Genomic DNA, 13,794 nt, shown 5'->3' with positions numbered 1-13,794 from the left:
ATAAACTATAGCTTATTTTGTTACTTTACCTTTACTATGGTACCCTATGCATTTCTAAAAGACAATACCAGTATTAGTCTACACACATATTAATCTATACATATTAAAATGTTTCTATAATCATTTTAAAATAAATGTATTTTCTTTATAAAGAACCAGATTTTAAAATGAGTCTTGAAAAATGGGGGTCGTCTTTAGCCTGATTATCAGACTGTAGCTTTCTTGAAGCTTCAGTCTGACATTGTCTCCTGTCTGAGCGATTTCAAGGGGGAGGGGATTAGAATTTCCCTCAACCCTCTGTGTGTTGCGCTGCGTGATGACGCTGAAAACGGGACTCGGCGCTGATTGGTTGTTCGTTAGACCCACCCCCCCACCACCGATTCTCATTGGATAATACATTTTTGTACCGAAGAAATTATAGGTTCACAGCGCAACACCAGACCAAGAGATGCAGTCCACTCAGAGAGTGGGCGGGGTCTTTGGGCTGGATCCAGGCTAGGTCGTCTTATAATCAGAGTCGTCTTATATTCGGTACAATACGGTACATTTTGAAGCCAATACCTTTGTACTTTTACTCAAACAAAATGTTGAATTCCGGACTTTTACTTGTAACAGAGTATTTCTACATTGCAGAATTGATACTAAAAACCTTGAGTATTTTTTCCACCACTGGTGGGGCAGGCACTTTGCATGTTCCTCCCTAGTGGGGCTAGTCGTTAATGAAGCAATGAAGGACATAATCAATACCACACACACACACACACACACACACACACACAGCGCCCGCAGAGCTAACAGCATCGACCGGCACGCTAATTACATACCGATGACAGAGAGCAATTCTGCACATCTCGTCAGCATGGATGGCTGCGTGCGTGTGTCCGTGCGTGTGTATCCGTAATTCCGTATGTGTGTGCGTGCGTGCGTGCGTGCGTGCGTGAGTGAGTGAGTGCGTGCGTGCGTGTTTGTGTGTGTGTGTGTGGATGTCAAGGTGCAGGTCGTCTCATACAGTATGTTCTTTATTCTTTATTTGGATCCCCATTAGCTTCCGCTGCTGCGGTCGCTAGTCTTCCTGGGGTCTGTTGTGGTCGCTAGTCTTCCTGGGGTCTGCTGCGGTCGCTAGTCTTCCTGGGGTCTGTTGTGGTCGCTAGTCTTCCTGGGGTCTGTTGTGGTCGCTAGTCTTCCTGGGGTCTGCTGCGGTCGCTAGTCTTCCTGGGGTCTGTTGTGGTCGCTAGTCTTCCTGGGGTCTGTTGTGGTCGCTAGTCTTCCTGGGGTCTGTTGTGGTCGCTAGTCTTCCTGGGGTCTGTTGTGGTCGCTAGTCTTCCTGGGGTCTGCTGCGGTCGCTAGTCTTCCTGGGGTCTGTTGTGGTCGCTAGTCTTCCTGGGGTCTGCTGCGGTCGCTAGTCTTCCTGGGGTCTGCTGCGGTCGCTAGTCTTCCTGGGGTCTGTTGTGGTCGCTAGTCTTCCTGGGGTCTGCTGCGGTCGCTAGTCTTCCTGGGGTCTGCTGCGGTCGCTAGTCTTCCTGGGGTCTGCTGCGGTCGCTAGTCTTCCTGGGGTCTGTTGTGGTCGCTAGTCTTCCTGGGGTCTGCTGCGGTCGCTAGTCTTCCTGGGGTCTGCTGCGGTCGCTAGTCTTCCTGGGGTCTGCTGCGGTCGCTAGTCTTCCTGGGGTCTGTTGTGGTCGCTAGTCTTCCTGGGGTCCACACCAAACATCACAACATAAAAACAACATACAATACAATATACATACAAACAACAACTGACACTTGTCTGTCTAAATCTAAATTCAACAACATTAGAATACCAAAGATATATAGATAATGTAGGTTAAATATCATGTACAAAAGCAATATCATGTACTAAAGCACATCAGTCCAATTGTGTGACCTCTCCCAATAATGTTTTTTTAAGCGATTTTTTAAAAGAGTATTTACTTTTGATTTGTTTTATGTTAATAGATAATGAGTTCCACTGTTGAGTGGCTCTATAAATAACAGATAAAGTGTTTCTGTCTTTGGTTTTGGAAGTTCCAAATACCCTGAGCTTACCTGTCTAGTTTGATATCTATGTTTTAGACCTGAACTAAATAATTGATCTCTGCAGAAATCTGGCTTTCCCTCAATGATTGCATTTCTGGTAAATTTTATAAGACTAGCAGTTAATTTAGCCTCTACAGTTAGCCATACTAAACTGTGGTGCATCCTAGCAACATTGGTTTTAAAAGAGCAGTTAAGCACTAATCTTGCAGCTCTATTTTGTGCTAGCTGTAGTTTTTGTATATCTCTTTTAGCAGCAGAGGACCACACACCCATACATTACTCTAAATGTGAAAGCGCTAATGCCTGTGTTACCTCCTTTCTAATTCATGGTGTAACATAGGGAGAGCATCTGCGTGTAACCGCAATACCCTGCCCCATTTTTACAACAAAGAATCAATATGATCCGACCAAGTCAAGCGCTCATCAATTGTGACAGCAAGTAACTTTATTTTATTAACTTGCTGTATTGGGGTCCCCGCCATAGTTAAACTCAGTCGGGAGTCTCCAGCCAGCATATGTTTAGTGCCCAAGACAATGCACTTTGTCTTGGAAACATTCAAGATCAATTTGTTTTCTTTTACCCAATTTGACACCAATTGTAATTCCTTCGTTAAAACTTCATTCAGTATATTGCACGTTGTTGCAGCGCTAAACATGGTCGAATCATCTGCATACATGACCATAGTTGCTTTATCCAAAACATAGGGCATATCATTTGTAAAAATGGAAAATAAAAGGACCTAAACAACTTCCCTGAGGAACTCCATATATTACATCCTTACTCGATATAGACTACCATTAAAAACACTCTTTAATATTTAATATTTTTAATATGCGCTGTCCCGTCCTAATGAGCATAGACATGAATAATAAACGTAATCGTCCAAATGAACGTAGAAATGAATGATAAAACTCACCTCAGTAACGTGTTCTCTGTTTGGCAGTAATAATGTGTTCTCTGTTCCTATTGGTTCCCGTGTAGACACGCCCTCCCAGCGGGTCCAGATCATCCTGGGGTCAGAGGAGGACGCCGAACACGTTGCTCACGAGCTTTTCACCGAGCTGGACGAGATCTGTGTGAAGAACGGCAAGGATGCAGAATGGAAGGAGACGGCTAGGTGAGAGCTGATCTACAAAACATCTGAATTATAGAAGATAGGAGACGGCTAGGAGACCTAAAGCTGATCTACAAAACGAGACTATACACTCTTCCATCAAGTACCAGTCAACTTACAGTCTCTCTCAGATCCTTTGGATCTGGAAGAAAGAAAGAAAGAAAGAAAGAAAGAAAGAAAGAAAGAAAGAAAGAAAGAGAAAGAAGACTTCCAAATCAAAGGATCTGAGAGAGACTGTAAGTTGACTGGAAATGAATGTGACCTCTCTCTCTCTCTCTCTCTCTCTCTCTCTCTGTATTACTAAACACCTACACTGTAATAAATGGTCTAACCCTGTGCAGGTGGTTGAAGTTTGAGGAGGACGTAGAGGATGGAGGGGAGAGGTGGAGTAAACCCTACGTGGCCACGCTGTCTCTACACAGCCTGTTTGAGCTGCGATCCTGTCTGATCAACGGCACTGTTCTGCTGGACATGAGAGCTGACTGCATTGAGGAGATAGCAGGTAATCCATCTATCCACACGTTTTGAATGCCATCAATGCATTGAAAGGGACAAAATCCCGTTTAATCAGAGCATTGGATGCTCTCAGTAGACGTCCACTGACCTACCAAGATCTCAGTAGGCTGCATTCCATGCGTTGACCACGGCTACTGTTTCGTCTAAACAGTAGCCATGATCAATGCACAGAATGCAGCTGATTTTCTCCAAAACGTCACAATATAATGATTCACGCTGGAGACGGTTGCGGTAGGGCAGCGTCTACTGCAGCATTCTGTCTGTCTGTCTGTCTGTCTGTCTGTCTGTCTGTCTGTCTGTCTGTCTGTCTGTCTGTCTGTCTGTCTGTCTGTCTGAATCGAACCGGTACGGATTTGTCGCACCCGCCCGGAACCGCCCCGAAAGGATTGGATCCGGTCCAAAACGGAGCCGAGAAGGATTGGACTGTTTGGACCCGGTCCGACCAAAACGGCGCTGATCTGATCCGATATAGATCCTGACTCTTAGTGTGTCCTCTGCTATTGCTTCAACATGACATGAGACTGCTCTCTATGAGCGTCAGCGACGTGCACCCCGCCTCTCAAGACAGCGCAGCGGAGGCATAATATTAGTGTATTTTAGCGCACCGACATTCTTACCAGAGCTGTTGACAATCACAACAAAACTGTCCCACATTGCTCGCTTTGATTTGTAGTTGTCTCCACCAGCCAAAGGCATGGGGACAGTAAGTTTTTTGTTTTGTGTTTCACCTCGCTCGCTCAAGGGGGCCGCCATGATTTCATTAATATAGCCAGTGGTGTGTTTGTGTGTGGGTGTGGGTGTGGGCTGTCGGGATTGGGGTGAGAGAGAGAGAGAGAGAGAGAGAGAGAGAGAGAGAGACGGCACATCGAGGAGCATGACATGACTTGAATGTAATAATTACAATGCATGCTGCACTCTTGTCTATTTTTTAAACCTATTTTAAAATTTGAAGGGTTTAATATATAAAGCTCGGATCCTCACGGGTAATTTCGGGTAACTGCATTTCAGGCGATCCAAAAGAGACCTGTGGCAATTTGAAATGGATCCGACCCTGCCCGAGGGACAAGTCAATGTTTTGGGCCCAAACCGGCTCGGTTCTCGGTTCGGCTCTCGGGTATTCGGTTCCGGGTGCACCCGTGCTGCCCTCTAGTCAATAGTCCATGTGTACAGTGATGTTGGACAGATGCAGAACACGCCACTTTGTTTTTCCTTCAAATATTAAATTGAGGCTCAAATCTCTTTAGTTGGTGTATAAACTTGTTTTCTCATTTCCACACACTCTCGCTCTCTCTCTCTCTCTCTCTCTCTCTCTCTCTCTCTCTCTCTCTCTCTCTCTCTCTCTCTCTCCCGGCATATTATAGTCATTTAGGTAAAACAGACCAGATCTCAGTAAGGATGTCTGGCAGTTGTTTTGCTAACAAACTTAATAAGACACGCATTAGTCTGGATCCTCCACACACACACACACACACACACACACACACACACACACACACACACACACACACACACACACACACACACTGTCACACACACACACACACACACACACACACACACACACACACACACACACACACACACACACACACACGCACAGACATGTTCCGCTTGTTACCTCTGTTTCAAAAGACTGTACTTTGTCACATGCAACTAATGTTTATCGGGGGAACACTTAATGGGAGTCATTAGTCGAGTGCATTATTGTAATGTAGTCTTATCAAGTGGCACACTGCATCAAAATGACATTTATCTAATACCACACTGACAGCCTCTCACATCTAAAAACACATGTTGGCGTGCTGTTGCTTTGTGAGTAACTAATTTCTGTGTGTGCGTGCGTGTGCGTATGCGTGCGTGCGCATTGCAGACATGGTCCTTGACCACCAGGAGGCGTCCCAGGAGCTGAACGACAGCGTGAGGGTCAGAGTTCGCGAGGCTCTGCTGAAGAGACACCACCACCAGCACGACAAGAAGAAGAGCAATCTGCTGCCCATGGTGCTGTCACTGGCCTCTGGAAGCCTGTCTGAAACTCATTCACCTGGTGAGTAACCCTGTCTGAACCTCATCTACCAGGTGAGTAACCCGGTCTGAACCTCATCTACCAGGTATGTTTAAGTGCTGTACAGGCTGAGGTGGAGTCTGAAGAGGTGTTGGGAGTGACTCTCAGTTCTGACTGCAATGGGAAGTTCATTCCACAGTTTGGGACCCGTGGAGCAGGGTTTGGAGGGTTGGTACAGACTTATATGGGGGTGCCATACCTCTGCTTAGTTTGTAGGCTAGCATCATAGTTTTGTGCGGGCAGCGACCGGGAGCCAATGGAGGGAGCGCAGAAGGAGGGAGAATTTGTCTGGTTGAAGACGTGATTCAAGCGTGCTTTTTTGACTGTATAAGTGAAGTAGGCCTATATTGTTTCCAGACAGATACACAGGGCCTGATTTCTAAAACGTGGCATTAGAACTGCCAGCGGTGACAATCTGCCCCAAATCAATAGATTTGTTCCAGTTCCAAAGCTAAAGCTAAAGGTTGCTGCCATCATAGATTGTTTTTTATTGGCACTCGGCCAGAAAATAAAGCCGATATATGACTTCTGTCTCTTTTTGTGTCTCTCTCTCTCTCTCTCTCTCTCACACACACACACACACTCACTCACACTCACACTCACACACACACACACACACACACACACACACACACACACACACACACACACACACACACACGCACGCACGCACACAGCGGCGGCTACCCAGCCTCCTTCCCACACAGACAGACAGAGCGGATCGGCTGCTGACGGACAGGTGGACCTCAGTAAGGTAACCCAACCTTTAAGCCTGACCGCCTGAACAGAGTCTTGGAAGTGTATTTTTATGTCCCACGGGACATACATACACCTGCATTCATCCACAGGATACTATAATGCATTGGATTTGCCCAAACCCACCACTGCAGCCAATCTCTGTACATCAAAGGATATCTGAATTGCTATTAGAGTCCACTTTGAAGTAACACAATACCCGTGTCTTTGTGCATCCGTGTGGGCACGTGTGCCTTGGTGCGTGTGTGCGCACGTGTGTGCGTGCGTGTGTGCAAACTTGTAGGTCGGCTATTTGGGGCACAGAGATGTGATGCAGAAGGAGAGCAGACCAAATTCAGATCATTTCTACTTAGTACAGAGCAGTAGTTCTCTGGACATTCAGTAAAAACGCCAGGAGAACACAACACACATCCCAGACTCAGGAGAACACCACACACATCCCAGACTCAGGAGAACACCACACACATCCCAGACTCAGGAGAACACCACACACATCCCAGACTCTACTCCCTTCTGGCTCCAAAACTATGGAATGCACGTCCCATTGCAATGGGAGTAGTCTGAACACCTACAGTACCTCCTCAGACTCCATCTTAGCCCGTAGCACTTGCCCTATACCCCTGACGACCTTACAGGCGAAGCCTCAACTTATGTAATTTAGATGTATGTAGACATAGCACTCTATAGTGTATACGGATAGTTTAATTGTACAGAAATGCCACTTAGTTAGACGGATGTTAGGTTCTTAGCTTACGTATGATTCTTGATGACTATTTTTATGTATTTGATGATCACCATCTGTTGTTCTTGCTTACTGTAAAGCAAAGAGCAGTATAGTTCTCTGGAATTATGTATTAATTTACTCTGGCAGTGAATTAGTTGCTAAAGACTCGGGAAGGGATACAATCCAGCCTACGGACTGCAGCTTTAAATAAACACTGATGGTCTTTTTGAGTGGTGCAACCACTCCAAGGAACAGCTATGTCCGTGACTATGTGTTAACCTATGTGTTAACCTGTGTGACTCATGTGTGACTCATGAGTACCAGTAGGGGCGCTGTCGTGCCAGAAACAGAGAGAGAAATAGTGCACTGTTGCCTGCTAATGAGAGAGAGAGAGAGAGAGAGAGAGAGATAGAGAGAGAGAGAGAGAGAGAGAGGGGGGGGGTGGAAGGGGGGGAGTTGCACCACTCAGTTCACACTGGTGTGACTTTTTTTCTTACCGTGTGACCTCTGACCTGCAGGTGGACATGCACTTCATGAAGAAGATCCCAGAGGGCGCCGAAGCCTCCAACGTCCTGGTGGGAGAGCTGGACTTCCTGGACCGACCCATCGTAGCGTTCATCCGCCTGTCCCCGGCCGTGCTGCTGAGCGGCCTCACCGAGGTCCCCATACCGACCAGGTACCACCATGCACTGAGCGGCCTCACCAAGGTCCCCATACCGACCAGGTACCACCATGCAGTGCACTATGCAGTGCTGCTGAGCGGCCTCACCGAGGTCCCCATACCGACCAGGTACCACCATGCACTGAGCGGCCTCACCAAGGTCCCCATACCGACCAGGTACCACCATGCAGTGCACTATGCAGTGCTGCTGAGCGGCCTCACCGAGGTCCCCATACCGACCAGGTACCACCATGCACTGAGCGGCCTCACCGAGGTCCCCATACCGACCAGGTACCACCATGCAGTGCACTATGCAGTGCTGCTGAGCGGCCTCACCGAGGTCCCCATACCGACCTGGTACCACCATGCAGTGCACTATGCTGTGCACTATGCAGTGCTGCTGAGCGGCCTCACCGAGGTCCCCATACCGACCAGGTACCACCATGCACTGAGCGGCCTCACCGAGGTCCCCATACCGACCAGGTACCACCATGCAGTGCTGGAGAGTAACTAAGTATAGCGTGAGTCATAACATTTATTTCAACTGGGAGCACAGTTGAGGTAACCTGACTCCGCCAGATGGGGCAGCAGAGAGTACAATTTACAATTTACAATTTAGGCATTTAGCAGACGCTCTTAATCCAGAGCGATTTACAATAAGCAAGAACAAAAAGCATGGGAATACATCACATATGTAAAAAAGCATTTATCGCGAAACATGCGTAAGCTAAGAACGTGACTAGAACATATCTATATAATGACACTATACATATAAACTATAACTAGAACATATCTATATAATGACACTATACATATAAACTACACATATATGCTATACTATGCTGTACATATATACTATGAAGTGCTATGACTACTATACACTATATACTATGAAGTGCTATGACTACATACAATGCACTTATTGTGCTGTCTACATGACATGCTATAAGTCTGTTTCAAATGCTATATAAGTCTAAGAAGTGCTGTCTAAGGGGGGTAGGGTAAGTGCTGTGGGCCATGATGGAGTCTGAAAAGGTGGGTTTTCAGACTACGGCGGAAGATCGGGAGTGATGCTGCAGTTCTGATTGCAACGGGAAGTGCATTCCACAGTTTTGGGGCCAGAAGGGAGAAGAGTTTGGGACGTGTGGAGCGTTGTCCCGGCGTTTTTAGTGAGGGTACTTCCAGCTTCCCTGCGTTGGCTGATCTGAGTGCGCGGGAGGGTTTGTAGGGTTCAATCATGCTGGCAAGATATGGGGGAGCCATACCTTTGGTTGCTTTAAATGCCAACATCAGAGTTTTGTACACTGGGTTCCCCCCTCCTGCTCCCAGACTTGATGCCCGGCCACAAAACGGCCTGGCCAATCAGCAGCAGCTATCCCGCCTCTAGCTGCTGCTGATTGGCCAGGCCGTTTTGTGGCCGGGCATCAAGTCTGCCTGAGAGTTCCCAGATGGGAGCAGGAGGGGGGAACCCAGTGTACTCTCTGCTGCCCCATCTGGCGGAGTCAGGTTACAGTTGAGGGGCAGGCCCTCATTTTCAATCTAGCCGACACAATCATCAACATTTATTCACATACACTCAAAACACTCAACATACTCTAAGAACTAAAACGGATAAATGGGGGAACGTCCGCAGTCTGATTTTCTTCGCATCGCATACAGTATACACACTCTTTGTCTTGGATTTAAATGAACACAGATGATTTTATTGAGCATGCATGTGTTTAATCCGTTGTTTATTTAATCTGTGCATGTCGTGGTATTTAATTGTAATCTGTTGACACATGGTTGTGTTTATCTCCAGGAGTTCATCCTGCTGTCTCTGTACTGTATACTGTATTATTGAATCGCTACATGTTATCGTGGTTATCTCCAGGTTCCTGTTCATCCTGCTCGGTCCAGATGGGAAGGCTCAACAGTATCATGAGATCGGACGCTCCATGGCGACCATCATGACCGATGAGGTATTTCATATATTAATGTGGGACGTCCTCTTGATCGATGCCCATTTATTGGTTCCCACAGCACCAATTTGCTGGCTGGCAGTTCTTGATAGTGTATAGTCTCATTCTCCTGGCTGCTATTTTCTGGCTCACCCTTGGTATTCCCTCATACAGATTATTGTTGGTAACGTGTACACTCTTGCTGATGTTAAGTACTGCACACAGCATTTTGGTGTAGCACCCGTCTAGAGACTTCTGCAGGGTTGGCTTCAGGGTCCAGCATTCACTGCCATATAGAAGAACAGACTATATATACCGTTGCATAGAAGAAGCTGAGTTTGATTTGACGGGGAGGTTGGAGCTCCATACACTGGTCATGCTGTTCAGGGCCATCCATGCAAGTGCCTTCGTCACTTTCAGAACATCCTCAGAGTAAGTTGGGAGGGACACCGTAGGCCTCAAGGATCTTCACCATCGCACCGTGGATCGAGGTTTTTTTTAAGTTGTTGAAGCGTACGACAGAGACAAGTTCACCTCCTCGATCATTCTCCTTAGTGCCAATATCTGGGCCATGGTAGTTCCACCCCTCGAAAGCCATTTTGTTTGAGGGTCAATGGCATGCTGTAGCTCAGGGTTCCCCAATAAATTTTCCTCGAGGGCCATATTTTGACTAGGGTACCAGGCTGGGGGCCGAGTCCGCACGCGTGAGGTCGAGGTCTTGCCCTGAAAATTCATTTTCAGGGCAGGACCCCATTTGAAAAGGATGCCCAGTTTGACATGCATAGGCTACTGACCCCCATTTAATGCCATTTATATCTAGGACCCCCCCCCCCCCCCCCCAAAAAAAAAAAAAAAAGATTTTCTTTTTTTTTTTTTTTTGAAATTCTTCCGCGGGCCGCCAGGGGGCGCTCCGCGGGCCGCAAATGGCCTGCGGGCCGCCTATTGGGGAACCCTGCTGTAGCCGGTTCAGGGTCATACGGTTGTAGACCTTTGCAGTAGTTGCATGTCTGGCTCTGAGTGGTCTCCAGATTTAGGCACCGGGACCAGGACATTCACCCATTCACACACACACACCAATGGTGGAGGAAACCATGCAAGGCACCAACCTGCACATTGGGAGCAATTAGGGGTTCAGACTCTTGCTCAGAGACACTTTGACACTAACTCTGGGGGAGCCCGGGATCAAACCGAGAACCCCATGGTTCCCATCCGGCTGATCTACTGGCCACCCTACCGCTGAGCCACAGCTGCCCCTATAAGTCTATTTGGTTTCTTTATTAATGTCTGATTTTGATTATGTTCATTATTACTAGTACTAGTATGTCTGTATATATTGTTCTCTTGTATTTGATTGGGTTTTAAGCTAGTGTTATTCTATTCCATAAAGAAATATAGACGATCTGAAACCCTCTCTCAGATCTTCCATGGTGTGGCCTCTCTCTCTCTCTCTCTCTCTCTCTCTCTCTGTGTCTCTGTGTCTCTGTGTCTCTTTGTCTCTCTCTCTCTCTCTCTCTCTCTCTCTCTCTCTCTCTCTCTCTCTCTCTCTCTCTCTCTCTCTGTGTGTCTGTGTGTGTGTGTGTGTGTGTGTGTGTGTCTCTCTCTCTCTCTCTCTCTCTCTCTCTCTCTCTCTCTCTCTCTCTCTCTCTCTCTCTCTCTCTCTCTCTCTCTCTCTCTCTCTCTCTCTCTCTCTCTCTCTCTCTCTCTCTCGTTAGGCTAGCTGTAGAACAAACTGCAAGCAAACAGCATTTACTGCGTTAACAGCTTGCTGCACACAGACACACACAGAGGAGTTGGTCCCTAAATCATTCTGTTGTTGTCTGTCGTGGCCATAGTGCTTCTGTGTGTTATTCCAGGTTATGTTTCCGTGTCTCTGTATGCTGTGTCGCTAGTAGGAGTTTAAAAATCACACCCGTGTGAAGTGAGGGGCGCTAATATATTAAAGTCTAACTCATGTTGATTAGGTGATGTAATGGTGATGTAAAACAAACGGTGCCAACTCAAACATTAAACGTCATTAACAATAAAGAGACGATATGACGTATTGAGGTACATTATGACGTACATTTTCCCTTCATTGTCAATGGCGTTTACAAAACAAACATTGAATTAAAGACAAACATTAAACCTGTGTATAGGAGGGGCTGGCACCCCTCAAAAATCACACCCGAGTGAAGTGAGGGACACTCCTTTCATCATACATCATCTCATCACCTCAGCTTGACCAATCGAGAGCAGCGCTGCTGGCTCCGCCCATAGAACTCAGGCTTTAGTAGGCCTACTACCTCAAAAGTTGCAACGAAAAAAGGTCTGAAACCGGGCCGTGCTGCTCCATGTGCTGTGGAAACAAACCCAGAGCACAACAAATTCAGGTTCAGGTTCTGAAAAGTTCTGGTTCCATCTTGGCAGTAGAAATGTGGCTTATGTCTCTCTCTCTCTCTCTCTCTCTCTCTCAGATCTTCCACGATGTGGCGTACAAGGCGAAGGACCGCAGCGACCTGCTGGCCGGCATCGATGAGTTCCTGGACCAGGTGACCGTCCTGCCGCCGGGGGAGTGGGACCCCTCCATCCGCATCGAGCCCCCCAAGAATGTCCCCTCCCAGGTTGGTATTCTTCTGCCTGCACATGCGTCACGCGTGACGTTTCATTCAGGACGTGGTCTGCGCCATTTTGAAATAGGGCTAAACAGTCAGTTTAAACCAAGGGGGCAGCGAGGCTATTCAACGTTGAAGCTCTGGGTCCTAGTGGTAGGAGGAGGGACTACAGGCGGACCCGTGGATTCATGACCGGGAAACCCCGTGCAGCTGGGCTTTAACGTTGAGCGCTCGGTTGCCCTACGTCACTCAGGACCTCAAAGTTGAGGTCCGGGGAGGGACTTCCGGCAGTCTTCCGGGTGCTTCAAAACGCCACTGAGCAACTTCCACTGACATGAATAGCTGGGGGGGCGGAGCTTCGCGCCAGTTCAGTCTCTATTATATATATACTCTATGGTTTAAACCAGTGGGAACCGGTGCAGAAGTCGTCAAAAGTCGGGGGTTTGTTTTGGTGAAACTTTTTAGTTTTTTCGTCGTTAGTTTCATTTAACTGTTGTTTTATCGACTTTTCAGTTTTTAAATGCCAGCGGACTACTTTCAAGGGCTCGCGCTAAGCACGGTATAAACAAAATACCCATATGTGAGTGATGCTCTTCTCTCCAGTCCCTCTTCATGGCTGGGGAACAAGGACAAAGTCTATTTGAGCATCCCTTTTTGAGTGGTGTAAACCACTCCTACGACTGGCTTTGTTAGTTTACGTGTCTGTCTGTCTGTTCGTACCAAAAAATGAGCATCGTTGCTATGGTCACCCAGTTCACACGGGTGTGATTTCATTACGTCAGACATTACGTCAGATCACAGCTGATATATTTTTTTTATCATCATTTATTTTGAGGATTTTCTTCTTTTTTACATAGACACAAAGACAACACAGACTTACAGTACAAGACAATACAAGACAGTTACTTAAACAAAAGTAATATACAATAATATATATATAAGAACAACAATTAAAAACAAAGAAAATGAAAGAAAAAGGAAAAAAAGAATATAATAATAATTCCCAAGTGGTACAGGGTTGTGGAAGACCACAGCTGATATAAGACTATATAAGACAGTCTATATAAGACCTTACACCACTCAGTTCACACAGGTGTGATTTTGTATCTCTTATGTAATGTTGCTGCTGTTTTTGCAGTTCTGACACTACAATAATACTTGACCATAGTGTTGCTGTAGGAATAAGAAAAAACATAGAATGTAGGTTCCATAATTCCAATGGTCTCTGGTCCCTAAACCAGGGGTTCTCAACCCGTGGGTCGCGACCCCTCGGGGGGTCGCCAAATTATTTTAGGGGGTCCCCAAATTATTTTCAAAAAAAATAATAATAATAATAATAATTTCACGGTTTTTAAAAAATAGCAGACCTACAAGCTCGTAGCGCGCCACTCGGTG

At 46.7% G+C, this 13,794-nt stretch overlaps 1 protein-coding gene across 1 annotated transcript in view; it reads left to right on the top strand.

The window, feature by feature from the left end:
* Nucleotides 1-13,794, top strand: part of LOC306929680 (electroneutral sodium bicarbonate exchanger 1-like) — a 55,380-nt gene that overhangs the window by 24,290 nt on the left and 17,296 nt on the right. Inside the window, exons 4-10 of the mRNA XM_079510300.1 lie at nt 3,017-3,152; nt 3,491-3,651; nt 5,536-5,709; nt 6,405-6,481; nt 7,726-7,883; nt 9,742-9,829; nt 12,262-12,408. Of these exons, the coding sequence (XP_079366426.1) occupies nt 3,017-3,152; nt 3,491-3,651; nt 5,536-5,709; nt 6,405-6,481; nt 7,726-7,883; nt 9,742-9,829; nt 12,262-12,408 (941 nt within the window). The remainder of the gene's footprint in view (nt 1-3,016; nt 3,153-3,490; nt 3,652-5,535; nt 5,710-6,404; nt 6,482-7,725; nt 7,884-9,741; nt 9,830-12,261; nt 12,409-13,794) is intronic.

Source organism: Electrona antarctica, assembly GCF_951216825.1.
Source record: "Electrona antarctica genome assembly, chromosome: 9".
NCBI lineage: Eukaryota > Metazoa > Chordata > Actinopteri > Myctophiformes > Myctophidae > Electrona > Electrona antarctica.
This window is presented reverse-complemented; position numbering and strand designations above follow the sequence as displayed.